Below are 20,053 nucleotides of genomic sequence, written 5' to 3' on the forward strand. Positions count from 1 at the left end.
CTACCACTTTGTTTTTTTCGAGGTAACAACATAATACATATACACTACTATGCGTGTACTTAGCGCCTTCTTTTACCTTTTTTTTAAAAAGGTAATTTTGTACGGATATCACGCCTTTTTGTAGTGTTACGCATCTTAATCTTATAAACAATATATCTTATAATCTTATAAACAGTTTATACAAGGTATGAAGCTAAAAGTGTTACGGGCTATTATTTCTAAAGAAAACAACAATTTAATATTTTGCTTAATTTTTTAAAAATAATAATCTGTAACCCTTTTAGTTGTACACCTTGTATATATTTTTCAATTTTAACATAAAACATAATCGCAATATAGCATGATTAATGTTAATAAGTCGTTAACTGTAAAATTTTTTATTTATTTTTATTCGCGTGTCTTACTGAATGTTGTTCGCAACTGTATATGTTCAGGTATCGATATTTTTGATAATTACAGATGGACACTTGTAACACGTGTCTGAAATTTACCTGATTTGTTTATTCTTTTATTCCCTTTAACTAATCGCAAATTAATTCTATTTGATAAAAGCAATTCTGTTAAATTTCTCATACATAACGCATCGTTTATAATAATCTATTAATTATAAATATTAAATAGTACGATATATATATATTCGTACTCATATCCTTGAAAATTATTTCGGGAATTCGAGCGAATGTCACAACTAGATAAAATTATCTTTCATATTTTAACAGTTGAGTAGGAACATATTTGAGTTGGCGATAAATGATTCTCTGAAACCGCACGTGTGTGTAAATAATTCAGTAAAAAATATATAATCTTTATTTTAAAATACATTTGCACACTACGTACCAAAAGTATATAATATAATAACGTAGTTTTTGCTATTCAATTGATTGAATTTTAGAAAAGAAAAAGATTTAAAAGTATATAACTATGTCAGTCAATAAAGAGACATAGACGCAAATTGAATCATATATATTTAATTGCCTGCTCATTAAATATAAAGTGCAAACACATAGAAATTGTATATTTTTCTATATACTTAAATGCAATAGAAAGAAATAATTAAACAAGTATCCTTGCATAGGAATATTATGCATAATTTTTACAAAACATATTTGAGATTCGCGCAATTGAGATATATAATAAAATTAATAACGATTCTATAAATCTTAGGTATATGTTAATAATACGACATGATCTTTTTAATCATGAAACTTACAAACTAACAGAAAAAGATTCGTATCCTAAATGCCAATAATTTTTCTAATATAACAATAATACTGAAAATATATGGATAGAAATATATATAATAAATAATAACATAATTAATGATATACAAGAGCTTTTGTCGCGCATATCGATTTTCAATAATGGATATTATAACAAATACGTTTTACGTTCATTCAAAAACAAATTATGTGTACACATAATAAAAATTGTATGAATTAAAATTATGTGTATACACATAATAAAAATGCGGAATTATTTTTGTCAGACATAATTTTAATTCATCCAATTTTTATTATGTCAAGACATAATTTTAATTCATCCAATTTTTATTATGTCTAGACATAATTTTAATTCGTCCAATTTTTATTATGTCTAGACATAATTTTAATTCAGCGAATTTTTATTATGTCATGACATAATTTTAATTCTGCCGCTAGGGAATTTTTAAGTCGATTCTTATGAATCAAGATTGAATTCGATGTCTAGGTGTCCCAGGTTGCCGATGACGAGGTCCACATAGTGCGCTTCATAGTTTTCGGTTTTCAGGTGTATTAATACCTTCAATTCGATGTCTACGTGTTCCAGGTTGCCGATGACGGGTTCCAGATAGTGCGCTCTATAGTTTTCGGTGTCCAGGTGTAATAATACGTTGAATTCGATGTCTAGGTGTCCCACGTTGCCGATGACGAGGTCCACATAGTGCGCTCCGTAGTTTTCGGTGTCTACGTGTATTAATACCTCGAATTCGATATCTACGTGTCCTACATTCAGATTTAAAGTTATTAATACACGTAGACACCGAAAACTACGGAGCGCACTATGTGGACCTCGTCATCGGCAACCTGGGACACGTAGACATCGAATTCAACGTATTATTACACCTGGACACCGAAAACTATGAAGCGCACTATCTGGATCTTGTCATCGGCAACCTGGGACATGTGGACATCGAATTCAAGGTATTAATACACGTAGACACCGAAAACTACGGAGCGCACTATGTGGACCTCGTCATCGGCAACCTGGGACACGTAGACATCGAATTCAACGTATTATTACACCTGGACACCGAAAACTATGAAGCGCACTATCTGGACCTCGTCATCGGCAACCTGGGATACTTAGACATCGAATTCAAGCTTGATTCATAAGAATCGACTTAAAAATTCCCTAGCGGCACTTTCTGCCAAGCGTAGAGAACCTTCTTTTCCGGCAGCGGTGGTAATACGATGTAAGGATACGAAATCTCTAGCTCTGGTAACTTAGCCGGTCAACTTCGACTTTATTAATTTTCATATTTTTTTATCGTTTGTTGGTTGTTTGTTGGTGATTGTTGGCCTAATTACAACGTTTGTTGGTTCTTAATTTTTTTTTAAATTTAAAAAGAAAAATTAGCATTAAGTTAGCCGGAAAAATTTTATTTTTAATTTCAAAAAAGCCTAATCGATGCGTAATCGTTTGCTGATGATTGTTGGTCTAATTTTAGCGTTTGTTGGTTTATTATTAGTCTTAAAAACGAAAAAAAAAAAACGAAAAATTATCTCACATATTAAAGTAATCGAAGATTGGTTTATTTGCCTACGACTTAAGCTTTATTTCTATCAATTTAAGGCTAACATCTATAAAACTGCCATATGAATACGGACCTTAACATCGGCAGAAAATCGCGAAAAGATCAAGAAACATGGTGGTTCGTGGGAAGCACACACACACACACACACACACACACACACACACACACACACACACACACACACACACACACACACACACACACACACACACACACACACACACACACACACACACACACACACACACACACAACGGGGGGGTGCGAGGGGGGGGCCTTCGGCCCCCCCTCCCCCGCACCCACCCCGCCGGTAGGCTGCGTGGACCTCGCTTTACAACATAAAGTACATGCTAAGTTGTAAAACGAAATTATAAAGTACATGCATGGGGGAGGGTGCAGGGGAGAAAAGCCTTTCTGTTCACGTGCGCTCACGCATGTAAGTCCCCTTGCACCCCTCCATGCATGTGCTTTATAATTTCGTTTTACAACTTAGCATGTACTTTATGTTGTAAAGCGAGGTCCACGCAGCCTACCGGCGGGGTGGGTGCGGGGGAGGGGGGGCCGAAGGCCCCCCCCTCGCACCCCCCCGTTGTGTGTGTGTGTGTGTGTGTGTGTGTGTGCTTCCCACGAACCACCATGTTTCTTGATCTTTTCGCGATTTTCTGCCGATGTTAAGGCCCGTATTCATATGGCAGTTTTATAGATGTTAGCCTTAAATTGATAGAAATAAAGCTTAAGTCGTAGGCAAATAAACCAATCTTCGATTACTTTAATATGTGAGATAATTTTTCGTTTTTTTTTTCGTTTTTAAGACTAATAATAAACCAACAAACGCTAAAATTAGACCAACAATCATCAGCAAACGATTACGCATCGATTAGACTTTTTTGAAATTAAAAATAAAATTTTTCCGGCTAACTTAATGCTAATTTTTCTTTTTAAATTTAAAAAAAAATTAAGAACCAACAAACGTTGTAATTAGGCCAACAATCACCAACAAACAACCAACAAACGATAAAAAAATATGAAAATTAATAAGTCGAAGTTGACCGGCTAAGTTACCGGAGCTGAAATCTCTCCAGATAAACATGAAGGAATTGACTCAATATATATTATATAAGTATATACCTAATTTACCTAAAATACCTAAATAGAAATCTTACTCCTGACCGATAGTCTATCGACCTAATTTCGAAATACGCGCGCGATATCGAAACTGGCGATACCTGCGCCGTCAGCGTCGAAAAAGTGAAAGTAACGTTTCTGATTATGACGTCATCATACAAGACGTCGGCGTTAGAAGTAGTATCTTAAAAATAAATTTTCACATTTGGACTTTGCGTCGCAATATCTCCGCTCGTAGGGCACGTAGCGGAATATTATGAGAGAAACCCCCCCCTAATTGGACCCCAAGCTATCGATCAAGCCTACTTAGAACTTGATCCGTTCACTCGTTATCGAGATCTCATCATCTCGGGTACTCGCAACCCGTCGCGTCGCGTAAAAGAGTCACGGTCGGTCTCGCTCCGCGTGTACTTGGCGCGAGACACTACCGTGTCTCTTGATTCTGGATCCGCCAATCGGATATTTCGAGGTAATTTAATTGCGCTTCGCGGAAAAACCTCGGAAGGAATCAAAACTGCCACGGCTGGTATCGTCAAGCATGTCAAGCTCTTGCTAAAATCGTCGTGCGTTGATTGTATGATGATCTGTACTAAGCCTTTCGATACAGTATTCATTGCGTTAATTGCGCCGAATGTGGAATGATTGACAAATGTAACTTCTTTATGATACGTTCGGAAATGAAGTTAGCGGTTGCACATGTATCTAACAATGCACGACATTTAATAGAACCGTATTGCCCATCGCGAATATATACCATGACACTCATCCACAATTGTGGTTGTGATTTATAAGATGATATAAGACATGTTGATCTATTATCTATCGGATTGGCTAGTCATGCTGAATGAACCGTCTCTTGATTCGTTGTTTCAGTTTTCGTCACGTCAGACTTTGTCGTAGTTGTTAGATCTTCGCGATGCAACAATGTATTGTGTCTTTTTAGGCAAATCGTGCAACCAGAAAATTTGCATGGACGTTCTCTATGAGAGCGTAAGCAATTGTAACATAATTTCGCGTTCCTGACGGCCTCACCAGCTCAGAAGTGGGATTAACATTAACCGTGAGTGTGGTCATTTGTGCTCGCGTCTCAATAGACGGTTCGAGAGTTGGCGTCCGCCACGGTATCCCTGTGTCTTCTGCCCTCGAAGTATCCTGACGATATTTTAGTACCTTCCACCGAGAGGTCTGTGCATACAATACTCTCGTTTCCGTTTCACCGTCGCAAAGATAAGTGTTGTGTGAAGAATAACGTTCAAATATACGTGAGTTTCGATCGCGTGGTCGCGCTCTCGTCACGATCTCGTCACGCTCCCGTCACGTGATCTCAGTGTGCTACAAGCGCGCGTAAGAAGAACTGAACGATGGAAGCAACGAAAATCCGCGCCCGTTTAGAGAAGCTCTCCTTAGAAGCACTTCAAGAAGAGGCTCGAAACTACGGGTTAATGCTATTGGAAGATAAAACCAAGTGTATCCAAGCAATTATAAAGCATCTTAAGAAGAATGCCCCGCTTGCTGATTTCGGCACAGAGAGACGACAGAGTTCTGAACCAATCTCCGAGGAGATCGGACGTGCGTCGGAGGGCTCATGCCTTTGTAATCGTATCCCGGCGTATCGGTTCGTAATTCGTAAGTCCGTGCAATGGACTTCGCGGAGATGTAAAAGTGAAATATATATTAAATAAGCGTTATTTATCCTTGTCTTCTTTTCCCCTCAACACCACCCTCGTTTTCCTTCGTAATAAGCGGTATCATAACACCCGCGTCACGTTGTCGAGGTCGTCCTGCAAATTCCTTCGTGAATACCGGTGAAACGATAATTATTAAAAGTAACATTCCCATTTACAGTAAGAATTGGGATCCTCAATCAAACATTTTACAGCACTCATCAACGTTTCAATGAAAAAAGGTCTACGACGTCTTATTTTAAAGATAATTAAAATATCTTCAAGAAAAATACATAACATTACTGCCTCCAACTAATCAGAAAAAGTTATTTTCCAAAATGAACTCAAAAATGACATTTTTGCATGTTTTTTGCTCTTAACTTCAAACTATCTTCACCAAAATGGATTCATGCATACATCAACATGTTTAAAATTTTATTCTCTTTAACTTTCATTATACATACTATATGTGTACGACCTATACTTTCAGAGTTAATACTGATTTTTACATGCAAAACATCCACTATCAACATAAAATAAAATTGTCTTTTAATTAATAACTCGGCGAATTTGGACCGTACAGAAATGAATAAAACACGAAATTGTTCGTAATTAGATTCTCTACAACTTTTATTTTAAACATTTTTAGATTTGAGAGTCCATTTTCGAGATATTAGCAAAAAATGCGCGACGCGCGTACGCGTTTTCGTTACGTCGCAAACCGATGTTTAAAAAAATTCTATCTCTGCTCCATTTGGTCGTACAGACTTGAATAAAAAAACGAAATTGTGCGAAATTTTGTAAGCTACAATTTTTATATCTACATAAATTTCCGTAAAGTTGATATTTTCCGAGTTATTTGCGAAAAACTGTTTTTTTTAGACCTTTTGGACCCTCTCCTGCCCGCAACGTAGCGTCTACTTGTGGGGACTTTTAATATGTTAAATAGTACCCTAAAACAAGCCTGTTTACAAAGTTTCAGCCCAGTCAGTATTATTTCCTCCAAATTTTGTCATTTTACTGGGCTAATATCTCTGTCCTTTAGATCTTGCCTACAAATCACCAATGGCAATGTTCAGTCTATTATATACGTCTATGATTGCAGGATTTTTAGGTTGCAATAAGACTATCGTCGCTAGACGTTGTTTCTCAAATGTTATTGAACTAGCAATAAATAGGTTAAAAATAGATGATCTTACATTAAGAAACACATAAAAATGTCAGTAAACAAGTTTTTAATAACAGTCAGATTCATTTTTTCGTCAACGTTTTTCACCTTTAACGACACAATTAACTTATCAAATGTTTGACATTTCTATGGGATGCTCACCCTATCATCAATCATAACTGATATAATTTTACAAGATATAGATACAAGATATTTACAAGATATTATTTACAAAATAAAGCACTATATAAAATCGGGTTATATCTACTTTTTTATTACAAATACATATGTAGATGATCTTGTACTTGTAACCCTCAAAAATAAGAAAGAAGTAATTGACATTTTCATTTCATATCATATGGCAGACTGCAATTCACATTTGAAATGGAACAAAATCACCGTATAAATTTTATGGATTTTATCATCATCGGAGAAAGAAAAAGTCGCAACAACATTGATTTTTACAATGATTTGAAGTCTAGCATTTAAAATATTTTGAGAACCATTCTTATCAATCATTAAAGTTATTAGAATCTTTTCAGGCAATGTACAATATCATAGCAATAAATTGTCACTTATAAATTCTTCACATTCCGTTCTCACTTACCAGCGTTTACAAACGTTCGCCTGATTTCACGTGCGAACAACTCGGCACGATTGTGTGAGAGCGCCGCGACAGTAATCTTTGTAGTAATTCTAATGTCCAGTTGCGATAATTCATCAATTCCGGCATAAGGAAGTGTAACACGAGGCACCGTTGTAGTGTGCCACCAGAGAGGTACGCCAATCCCCAATAATAATACTGCGAACGATACGCTCGCGTACACTCTGTATTTTTCTGTAATATAAAATGACATAATATTTCAAAATTATGCGTACAATTACATTATATTAAATATTAAAGTATACAAATATTTTTATGAATAAATTATGTATGTACATTATACATATTATAATAATTTATATGTGTGTATATGTATGCATATGTGTATACTATATTTATGCAGAATGAGTTAAGGATAGGGGTGTAACTTTCTGAAAGAAAGTGTGTAATTGTTTTTTAGGAACGTTGCGTTTCTGGAACGTTCACGTTTCGCGCCTGGTGTTCGTGTGTTGCATTCTATAGAAGGTGTGCGCGTGTCGCCGGAGAATTAGTGTTGTGGTGTGTTCTCGTTGTTCACGTTGAGAGTATCTGCTCGCGTACCGCATAGCGTCTTGCATTTTGCGTGGGCGTCCGTATCCCGTATCCATCGTTCGCGTTAAATATTTGTGAGTGTAATTGCGTTAAACATTGTTGCTATTTTATGTTAAGTGTTGTCGCAGATTCATGTGATCGCGTAGTGATAAGTGTACGATACCTGCTTCCGTCTCGCCGTACCGCCCGGTACTACTTCCTGCACAATGCATCGCCGCGAACCAGCATAGAGCTCGCTCTTTATGCTCACTGAGGGTACAGTATAAGTAAAAACAGTAGGTTCACTCCGTGGAAAATGGTGCTAACGGTTGTCTCTCGTGCATGACCGAACTGCATAATCAAGAATACGGCGGCTGTTAAACAGCTGTTCACTGCTGCGGTCCGATTCACGTTTACAGTTTACAGCGTTGTAAGCATCATCGAATACCAAACGAAGATAGAGCGATGCTTTCAGCGCTGTGAGCGTGAATTGGACCGCAGCCCAGCAGTTGTAAGCTGTACGTATTGTAGTTCCATCACATCGGATGTTTCTTTTAAAATTTTGTACATATAACAAAAAATAATAAATTTTTAAATATATAACATATTATAAAAATAATTTGATTCTCATTATATTTTCTTATAATTCTTTCTTGCTTTTTCATATTCATATGTGTATTATCTTTCTTGCTTTCATTCATATGTTTATTATTTTACATTTCCATTACGTATATTTCTTTTAAATTTGCTAACTATTAATAACCGTCCAGATTAATTCATAAATAATTATATTAAATTGTATTTGAATAGCATTAAATGTTTTATTAATTCTTTTCGTGACAGCTCTTGAAATCATATTTGACAATTAGACATATTAAATATGTTAGACATATTAAACATTTTAACCAGCATCTGTTGTCATTCAAATTATGGCCTGTGCACAATTAACAACATGGCGAGTGTGTAGCCTCTAGATCAAAGGTGCCGCCTCAAAGTGAACCTACTGTTCTTACTACTTATGTGAACCTAGCATCCGACATTAAGAAACAAATTTTTTCAAATATGCATTAAATTAAGCTCGGTTTATACCACCTTTCTTTTCGTTCGTACATACCTCAAAGGGTTGAGAATAATAAAATAGAGGGTTGGAAAAATTGTAGTACCCCACTTTAAGATATTAAGCCACACAGCACTTTTCATTACAAATATATATTAAGGCTCCTGGGCTCTTTCCCGACATCTCGTGAGATGTGACGTCAGAAGTGAGAAACGTTGAAATTTGACACGTTGAGAATTCTTGCATGGCATTTCCAAATAAAAAGGTATTTGCATAAAATAACACTTCAGATCACTTTAGCACACTTCGAAAATACTCCGAGTTCAGGTTGGGTCTACCCCTTTCCCTTGACAGTTAATAAATAGCCGTAAAATGAATGTAATACACAACCTAGTCATGCGCCTGCACATAAGCCTGTAACGTTTCACATTCGTTTTACGGATGTTTAATAACTGTCAAGGGAAAGGGATGCAACTCGGAGTATTTTTGAAATGTGCTGAAGTGATTTGTAGTGTTATTTTAAGCAAATATCTTTTTATTTGGAAATACCATGCAAAAATTTTCAACGTGTCATTTCTCGCTTCTGACGTCACATTCCAACATGGCCGCGACAAGTACCCAGGAGGCCAGAAACCTTAAATACGTAACAATATTGCATTTTCATTTCATTTTATTTTATATCAAATATAACGTGTTAAATACGTAATTAACGCAACAGATATGCAATATTAAAATTGAAATACATAGCAAGTATACTGCGCATATATATTATATAATGTATAAATGTATTAAACACATAGTTGATACATATTTAATAAAATCCCGAGAAAAAATGATCAGATATAATCATATATGTTTATATAAAATCGACATTAGATATAATTATATATAAAAATGGCTCGATATAATCGTATATAATTATATATAACCACATATAATTATATATAACAAATTAGGCTTTTTTGGGTTTTATTGTATATAAAATATTTATTGGGAAGGGGATTAGATGTAATCATATATAATCATATATGTACATATATAATGAGATTATATATATCTAAATATATATAATTATATATAATCAATAAATATTAAAAAAGAATTCTGTTAACTTCGATTAAGGAATAAAGCATTGATAAATTAAGTGTATATTTTTTCAAAAGCTAGAATCAAAAGTGAAATGATTTACATATAACTTGGCGCTGCTTGGCGTGAGATACTGCCGTGTCTCTTGATACCATTCTTATACCACTGTTTGTCAAATTTTAAATACGAAAAATAAATCCTATCGGATGCCATCTATCCAGATAATCCGAATTCAAGTTTATACATGGTTATATATAATCATATATAATCTACATGGATAAATGTTTAATTCTTATATATTATGTACACTTTATATATAAATTATATAAACTTATATATGTATAATCATGTCAAAATGTATGTGAAACTTAGGACGGCAGTGTGGTCTAGTGGTAGAGTGCCAGACTCGTAATCTGAGGAACCAGGTTCGAGTCCACTAGAGTCATGAAGCATGGAATGTTTTTCCGATAGCTGCGCCCCTCCGTGCAAGATAGGTTCTTGTGCGGAGAAAACTGGGCTCCGTCTTTCGGAAAGAGACGTTAAGCCGTTGGTCCAAAGGATTAAAGTGAGAGAAGAAGGATATTAGTGGTAGTAGATTTATTGTTTTATAATTTTAGAGTGTGAATGCATTTAAGTCTGTATTTGAATCCGGCGCTATACTTTGATTCACGTTGTACTGTGCGTATATATCCTGTATCCTACCTATTCGTTTCCATATTACAATATAGATATTCACTTCCTTCTGTTCAATGGATCTGGTGTGTACGTTATTTCATCCCCGCTCACAACAGGTTATGGGCCCAGGGCAAATACCGAGTTAATCACATTGCTTGTACGTGTGGCGAAGCACGTGTGGAGAAAGCAACGAGCGCTGAGCTAAGAAGGTTAGAAACACGAAATCCCGAACGCGAAAAGCGGCACGAAATCTTGAGCGTGGGAAGACAAAGAAAGATGGCCAAGTCCGTAGAAGATTCGGGAAGCTATAGTCTTGGACACATCGAAAAGTTAGTCGGCCGAGAAAATTACTCGTCCTGGAAGTTTGCGATGCGAGCATGCCTGGAAGCGGAAGATCTGTGGGGATGCGTTCTAGAAAAGCCGGAGTACGTCAATGATACAAAAAAGATGTCGAAGGCACGAGCGAAAATTATATTATCCATAAAGAAGCAGAACTATGGACACATACAAGACGCTGACACACCGAAGGAAGCATGGAACCGTCTGAAAAACGCCTTCGAGGATAAAGGCTTAACGAGGAAGGTGGGCCTCTTGCGCAACCTGACGTCAACGAGGTTAGTGGATTGCGCATCTATAGAAGAGTATGTCAATCGTATTACGATTACCGCACATAGCCTCAAAGAGCTTGATTTTGAGGTTAAGGACGAGATGGTAGGCGCGCTATTATTATCTGGATTACCAGAGGAGTATAGGCCAATGATAATGGGCCTAGAGAGTTCCAGCACACCTATTACAACGGATTCGATGCGGACGAAGCTACTGCAAGAAGTTAAGTGCAAGGTTGAACAACAACAATTAAGGGACGGAAGCAGCACTATACGTTAAAGCAGAGAAGAAAACTGCAAAGGATAAAAATAAGCTGAGGAAGTGCTTTACATGTGGCAAACCAGGCCACTTTGCTGCAAAGTGTCGTTACAAACCAAAGAAGGATGCGGAAAATAAAACAGATTCGACCGATAAAGCATTTGCTACGTTTAGACAAGAAAATACCAAAATCAACGAATGGTATCTCGATTCGTGTGCGTCATCGCACATGACAGGGAATGCAATCTGTTTGAAGGAAACAAAGAAGTGCGACAAGAAAGTAACTGCGGCAAATCATGGCGAGATGAGAGCAGAAGCGATCGGAACTGCAGAGATCACAACGCTGGACAAAGGAAGGAAGCAGCGAATCAGAATCGATGACGTTCTATACATACCGGGCTTAGCAGCCAACCTGTTATCAGCGCAGAAGATAGCGGCAAAGAATCATCGAATCAAGATAACAAAGTTTGGTTGTTCGATCGCAGACTCAAATGAAAACTTGTTAGCTACAGCGAGTACGTACAGGGGCGTCTATAAGCTAAATCTGATGTCAGAACGGGTTTACGCTACGGTGGAAGAAACAAGACGAGGAAGCATCTGGCACCGAAGATTGGGTCATCCTGGAAAACGTGGAATGGAGCGTTTAGCCAAGGACCATGGAGACCAAATGAGAGACTTCGATAGAAACGAAGAAGCGTGCGATGTATGCGTACAAGGGAAAATTAGTAAGAAACCCTTCCCGTCTAGTGGTAAGCGAGCTAAAAATTTATTAGATTTAGTTCATTCAGATATTTGCGGTCCGATGTTGCGAGATTCAATAGGCGGAGCAAAATATTTTATTACATTTATAGACGACTACAGCAGAAAAAAGTTTGTATATTTTATTAAACACAAAAGTGAGGCATTCGAAGCATTTATTAAATTTAAGACATTCGCGGAAACACAAACCAAAAAAAGAATTAAAGCGTTAAAAACGGACAATGCGCGTGAATATATTAGTAAAGAATTTAAGATTGTATTGCATAAATATGGTATTGCACATCAAACTACTGTACCTTATAATCCACAGCAGAACGGGTTAGCAGAACGAGCGAATCGTAGCATTGTAGAGCCGCGCGAGATGTCTGTTAATAGATGCAAGTCTTCCAAAGGAGTATTGGGCGGAAGCGACAGCGACGGCAGTATATTTACTGAATAGAAGTCCTGAGAGTATTCTGAGAGATAAAACAGCAGAAGAATTTTGGACTGGAAAACCGCCAAACGTAGAACATCTTCGAGTTTTTGGATGCAGAGTCTGGGTACACATTCCACGAGAGAGACGTGACAAATGGGATCCTAAGGCGAATGAGCTCACATTTGTTGGATACGAGGAACATACAAAAGGCTATAGACTTATTGATGTTAAGACGCGGAAAATTACTGTAAGTAGAGATGTAATTTTTCGAGAGAAACAGAGAGTCGAAACTACAAAACAAAAAGAGATAGAAGACACAATAAATTACATTGTAAAGGAGAACTCGGAACTACAATCGCAAGAAGAAACGGGACACGATTATGATGACGACACGATAGAAGATCCATCGGAAGATGACGTTTTCGAGGAAGCCTCTAACGAAGGAACACGAGAACAAGTAATATGCAGAGATAATGCGGAAGCAAACGCACAATTGTCAACAGGAACGACCTTGTGTAGATCAGAACGAAAATGGAAACCGGTGACGAAACCGGATTACGTGTCATATTTGGTAATCGAAGAGAATTCAGAAGTCCCTAATACATACGAAGAAGCTATGGACAGCTTGGAATGTGAGAAATGGAAATATGCGATCCAAGAAGAGTTTAAAGCTTTAAAAAAGAATAAAACATGGTGCGAAATGGATCCACCGGATGGAATAAAACCGATAAATACTCGATGGGTATTCCAAAAAAAAAAAGGAAACGAGTCTGAACCACGATTTAAAGCTCGTCTGGTAGCCAAAGGGTGCTCGCAGATCTATGGGCAAGACTATGAAAATATTTTCTCCCCAGTCGTCAGGTATGAGACGATCAGGTTCCTATTGGCAACAGCAGCTGCAGAAAAATGGACGGCGACACAGATGGATGTCAATACGGTTTATCTGAACAGCGAAATAAAAAAAGAGATATATCTATGGCCACCCGAAGACATTCATAAAGGTCAAAGTCAAAGGAAGATATGGAAGTTAAATAAAGCTATTTACGGTCTCAAGCAAAGTGATAGAGCTTGGAACGAAAAATTAGATGGAAAACTAACGTCATATGGACTAAGAAGATTAAAAGCAGATCCTTGCATATACGTAAAAGGAGCAAAAGAAAACATGATAATTGTAGCTGTATATGTAGACGATATAATAATCCTGACAAGAGACGAAAAGGAAAGAAAGAAATTACAAGATTATCTACACAAAAATTTTGAAATAGAAGACCTCGGAAAAGCTAAACAATTCTTGGGATTCGAGATACACCAGGATAATTTAAAAAATGAAATAAGTCTAACACAACGAGAATACACAAACAGGAAACTTAGAGAATTTGGACTGGAAGACTGTAATCCAGTTGGAGCCCCGGCAGATCCGCACGTCAATCTCAATGAGGAGGTCACTCAGGATAACTCGAATAATGAAGAAATTACCGAAGAATTTAGACAGCGATACTTAAAAGCGGTAGGATCGTTACTTTATGTCGCGCAGATAACAAGGCCCGGTATATCGTTGGCGGTAAATATAGTCAGTCGGTTTAATAAAGAACCACGTAATATTCATTGGACCGCCTTTAAGCGGATATTCCGTTATCTAAAAGGTACGTCGGATATGTGCATAAAATATAGCAAAGAGCGAAAACATAATCTAATAGGTTTTAGTGACGCGGATTGGGGAAATAATATAAAAGACAGAAAATCCATAAGTAGCAGCGTATTCATGTTAAACGGATCGGCCATTTCTTGGTATAGCAAAAAGCAACAAACAGTGGCACTATCGACGGTCGAAGCCGAATACATCGCGTTGTCGTTCACATGTCAGGAGGCTAAATGGCTTAGAAATCTGTCGGACGAAATATTTGGGAAGCGCGATTATAGTGTTATAATAAATTCTGACAGTAACGGTGCTATTAGTTTAAGCAAAAATTTTTGTACAAGTCAGCGGACTAAGCATATTGATATTCGCCACCATTTCATCAGGGACATGCAAAATCAAGGAGATATTATTATTAAACACGTGGCAACTGATGACATGATTGCGGATATCTTAACTAAGGCTCTCCCGAAGCCGAAACATGCGAAACTAACGAAATTGTTAGGTTTAAGAAACAAACATTAAATGAAATGCATTCAAGGAGGCGCGTTAGAGAGTGTGAATGCATTTAAGTCTGTATTTGAATCCGGCGCTATACTTTGATTCACGTTGTACCGTGCGTATATATCCTGTATCCTACCTACTCGTTCCGTATTACAATATAGATATTCACTTCCTTCTGTTCAATGGATCTGGTGTGTACGTTATTTCATCCCCGCTCACAACAATAATACATAATTCAAAAGGTCAAGAGTTGTACTTTAAGAAGAAATTAGTGTCATAACGATTGGTTCCAAAAAGTATATTTGTTTTGCAAAGTAAAATTTCATGATTTTGAAGAAAATCGATCAAATATTATTGTCTCTAAAAAACAGACTTTTTTTTAAATAGTAAAACTTGCGACGTTGGACATAAAATATAAATATGTAGAAGAATAACAAAATATTTTTCAAAAAGTTTTATATGACTAATACAAAATGGCGGCTATGAAGAGATAAAAATTCATGTTTCTTTTTTGTATAAAATCTGTAAAAATGTTGAATAAATGCAATAAAAATGCATGAAAAAATACTTTACTTATTAAAAATAGACACATGAAAAACTAGGTATTATTTGATTCTATAAACCAATAAAATCCAATATTTTACTTTTTATGCAACACAGACAATTTTTTCCATCATTATATTGCATAACTACACTGTTTTTATAAGATTTACTTATATACTTTGTATTTTCACAAATATTGTTTTTGTCAAGCTGTTACCTCACCAGGGTCTGAGAGATCCTATCGTTCCACTTTTCACTTTCTGCTGCGGCTGCTTCGAACGAACGGACTCTTGCAAGTGGACAGGCTAGTACTAGAACTTTCAAACTTTTTCCCCCCTGGTCCGGAGTCTCCCCCCCCACTGCGCGTTCAAAAAGGACGCGAGTTTTAAAAACGTGCAGGGTCTTAGACCCTGGTTAGGTAACTGAGGGTTAAATTATATAGAAAAAATAATTTAAATTAAATAATAAGTCAAAAGTAAGTTCTTATTTTGTAATAGATTTAAATTTTCATACGATTGTATGTAACTGCTGTACAACTAAATGTGTATTTAATTGTGTTATTTTTATAGAGGTTACATAATAATAAATAATTTTTGTAATATTATGGAAAAGGGAAGTAACCGTGATATTTCTTCGAGGCATAAGAGACAAATTAGCACAAGAAAAAACGGAAAAAGATTATTTGTTGCTAGAATTGTTAAGTGGTGTGACTGATTTTGGATCATCGGCCGAACGTATAAAAGAATGCCGAATTGAAAATTAAAATGATCAATCATTAGTTTCAACATCACCTTCTTTTAGTAATGATCAGACTTATATCAATTAGTATTTGCCAAACTTTAGTGGCAATAATAATAAAGAATTTTTGTCAGATGAAGTACATAACTCTTTAGAAGTGGTCACAGATGACAAAGATTTTGTTGATATTGAAGAGCAAAAAGAAATGCAACCGTTATCGCTTTTAAATTTAAAATTAGACATAATGTAATTAATGCTTTTATGGAAATTTTGAGACGTGCTCCAAAAGTATTATACAAATTATATATCAATTAAGGTGTTTTTTAAAACGTAATTTGTTCTTAATAATCCTTTATAGTATTTATTACTTTGTTTTCCTATTCAAAGTAAATATAATTCAAATAAATATTGACAGATTTGACATTTCTTGTAATTATATATATATTTTTTTAGAAACCTTCTCAGGTCTGAATGCCAAATATTCATATATGAAGCAAAAATCAGCAGCATTACCATCTTAGCAGCCTGCAGAACAGCGCGCAACGAATATATCAGCAGCAAAACGCGCACCAATGTGCTGTAAGCTATTAATAAGTTATGTTTTTGTAGTGATTTGATTGCCGGCTTAATTAATTTTAGGTTAGATTTTAATATCGAAATGTCATTTGAGACAAAATAATCCCTCACCTATTTATTATTTTATAATTTTATACTTCTATAATTTTTTTTTTATTTTATTTCATTTTTTTAATAATTTTATAATTTTTATTTACTCGACATTTATAGTTTTATCTAATGTTCAAAATTTTTAATTTAATTTTATGTTCAAATTTTAATTATGTTAATTATAATATATACATATATATTATAATAACAGGTATATATATATATATATATATATATATATATATATATATGTATACCTGTATATACATACCTAGCAGCATTAATTCAAAACTCTGTTTCAATTAATTGTAGTTAGATAACCACTAAACCAAAGACCATTAAAGATTTAAATAAAAACACATTATTCCATACCATTAATTAATTTATCCCTTAAAGGGATCATTCTGTACATGTTTTCCCTACATTTTCAATGTCTTCCTCATCCGATATGTTAACATTCTCTGTCTAATGTCTAATGCAATTATAGAAAGGAATTTCTTAAAATATTATACAATATTATTTTAAATGTAACCTCGTGTAAAAAATATATTTTACAAGCTATTACTTGTTGTCCTAAATATACTTGGTATAACATTTTTATTTCACTCTTTTTTATGACATTTATATATTTAGTCTTTTTCCTTGTTTTTTAATCATTTTTTGAATAATAAGCTAAAGAACACTATCTATTCATCATTTAACATATATTAAGTTTTGCGTAGATTGCCGTAGATTTTTATTAAATAGTAGATACTATTTTTATTAAAATAAAAAATATACTTTGCGCTTTTTTTACATTTTTAATGCCTTTTTTCAATATTAAAAATCAAAATGTCAATTTTAAGTTACTGCTATTCTACAAAATTTGATATTATTAATATTCTTTTGAAAATGGCTAGCATAAAAATCATGTTTTTTCATCTACTTCAAAAATTAATTTAGTTTTTTGTTTCAAATAAACAGTAAAATTATGTCTGATACTATATAAGCTGACAGCATTCTCAAAGATTGTTGTTACTTCTTCATTTTTTGATATTTTTTGATACACTTTACATTATTGTCTATTTTATATTACATATTTTTGTTTGCCAAAAAATGTACTTATTCATTATTTTTATATTTGTCATAAAAATTCACAAAAATTGATATATATTCTGTTGATCTTCTAGATATATATAATTCCTTAAATCCAATTTACTCCTTAAATAATAACATACTAAAAATTGAATTTTTAAATCTAAATTTTTGAGATACATTTTAAAATAGTTCACTGATTCTCATCTACGAAGGCAACAAACGCTTTTCCCGCTCTCTTAACCTTCGAGATAAAATTGAACCAGATCCAATTTGGTCGTCAGTATTCTGCTGTACGGGTATGACGAAACATCAGTTCAATGTTAAGTTTGCGGCCATGTGACAACGTGATTGTAAGATCATCTGAATACGAGTCACTTTCGACAATCACTAATTCCATAACGAGATCCGGTAACTGTGCCAATAGCGAAAGATTAAAAAAACAATTGAATTATGATGAGGCTAGATGACGCGATATCAAGTTATATAACAATTAATAAGTATGTTGAGTACTAATAATGCGCTTAAAAACAAGACTTTTTTCCCATTAAAAAGAGTTTTCGAGAAAATATGAATAATATTAACAAATTGAGTTCTTTTAGAGAAAAATACGTACAAAAATGGGTAGTAAAAATAAAAAAATATCCATAATAATAAATTTAATCTAAATTTATGTTTAATTAAATGCAAAATTTCGTAAAATTGAAAACAAATGTTTGATTAGGTATATGTTACCGTACTACATATCAAACGCGAATTATCAAATTCGAAACAATTAAATCTTGCCACATTCGTTCTGGAGGTGAACAGATATTTATCGTTGTGAATGTGAATGTGAGTTGGCAAGATCGTAAGTATTATTTAAAAATTATAGCAAGCATCTAGTATTGTAAAATTTTCATTCCTTATTCAACAAATTATCAATTTTAAGAAGATTATTTATATTATATAATATAAAATCTAGCGGCATTCGATAATCTTTTTTTATCTTACCTTATGTATTATTTATCAGTACAAAATTACCTTTTTTGAAAAAAGTAAAAAAAGACGCCAAGTACACGCGCAATGTGGTAAATTAAAAAATATATTATTATATCACAAAATTATGTTACCTAACTCAACTTAAGTGATATGTATAAATCCAAAAATCCAACCTAAGTGGTAGTAGCTTCAATTTCTCCTTAAGAAAATTATTATATCATAAATTTGTGTTACCTAACTCAACCCAAGTGACATGTATTTCAAAAAAAGATGTGAAATCTTTAAATTGCGCCAATTACAAAGAGAATATATATATTGCTTTGAAAAATAATTGTTGTGCAACTTCTTCTTAAGCACCATGCCCGCTTCGGACGTTGGCGATTTCTTTTCATATACATGTGCTGCGCGTGTGGATTATACACATTGTTGTGCAACTACTTTTAAAACCCAAGTGGTACATATCTCTTTGTGTTTCCATCCAAGGGTCTTCCTATTCCAACCCAAGTGGTAGTAGCTTTAATTCTCCTGAACAAAATTATAATATTACAAAGAACCATTTTAATCACAAAGAATTAAAAAGGTAACAGTACAAAATAAAAATATTTAATGAAAATAAAATAAATAAATTTTTCTTGTAAAAAAAACTTGGCACTGCTTTTTTTACTCCCATCGTATTCTTCCCTAAATTATGTTTATTGTTTTTTTATTTAATCAAAAATTTTAGTATAATACTTTATTAAATTTCGAAGTCTAGCAGCGCCAAGTTTTTTTACAGCCTTGATATCTTTCTATCCTAGCCGATAAGTCATAAGTCATACATATCGATCTGATTTATCTGTTAGGTCGAAAATAACGCGCGCACGGTTTATCATCAGAAGCGATATTAGCGCCGCATAGTGTCGAAAAAATGAAAGGGACAACAATTTTTTAGGGCGATGACGACGATAATAATAACGACGTATCTTAATCGAAATATTTACATTTCGGACTTTGCATCGTAATATCTCCGCTCGTAGGGCACGTAGAAGAAAAATAAAAACACTTTTATTATATAAATCGACCAAGCTATCGATTGAGCCTACTTAGAACTCGATCCGTTCAATCATTATCAAGATCTCAAAATCTCGGTT

General features: G+C 34.6%; 2 protein-coding genes across 10 annotated transcripts in view; one reads left to right on the forward strand and one right to left on the reverse strand.

Annotated features, from left to right (window-relative positions):
• The window catches only part of Pig-s (phosphatidylinositol glycan anchor biosynthesis class S), a 198,215-nt gene that overhangs the window by 92,580 nt on the left and 85,582 nt on the right, over positions 1-20,053 (reverse strand). For 4 of the 6 annotated variants that reach the window (XM_071783599.1, XM_071783600.1, XM_071783594.1 and 1 more), the window contains exons 3-4: positions 8,110-8,276; positions 7,359-7,589 (exon numbers count right to left, since the gene is read on the reverse strand). In XM_071783599.1, the coding sequence (XP_071639700.1) occupies positions 7,359-7,589; positions 8,110-8,158 (280 nt within the window). In that variant the 5' untranslated portion in view covers positions 8,159-8,276. The remainder of the gene's footprint in view (positions 1-7,358; positions 7,590-8,109; positions 8,277-20,053) is intronic. The other 2 variants (XM_071783596.1, XM_071783597.1) reach the window with 1 other exon arrangement.
• LOC139816202 (protein I'm not dead yet) overlaps positions 18,218-20,053 on the forward strand; it is an 87,133-nt gene continuing 85,297 nt past the window's right edge. The window contains exon 1 of one of the 4 annotated variants that reach the window (XM_071783588.1): positions 18,218-18,295. Coding sequence is in view for 1 of the 4 variants with exons in the window: in XM_071783592.1 (XP_071639693.1) it covers positions 18,263-18,353 (91 nt within the window). In the remaining 3 variants the exon portion in view is untranslated. Of the gene's footprint in view, positions 18,354-18,385; positions 18,443-20,053 lie in introns of those variants that run through there. The other 3 variants (XM_071783592.1, XM_071783590.1, XM_071783591.1) reach the window with 3 other exon arrangements.

This window comes from Temnothorax longispinosus, chromosome 7 (assembly GCF_030848805.1).
Source record: "Temnothorax longispinosus isolate EJ_2023e chromosome 7, Tlon_JGU_v1, whole genome shotgun sequence".
NCBI classification, from domain to species: Eukaryota; Metazoa; Arthropoda; class Insecta; order Hymenoptera; family Formicidae; genus Temnothorax; species Temnothorax longispinosus.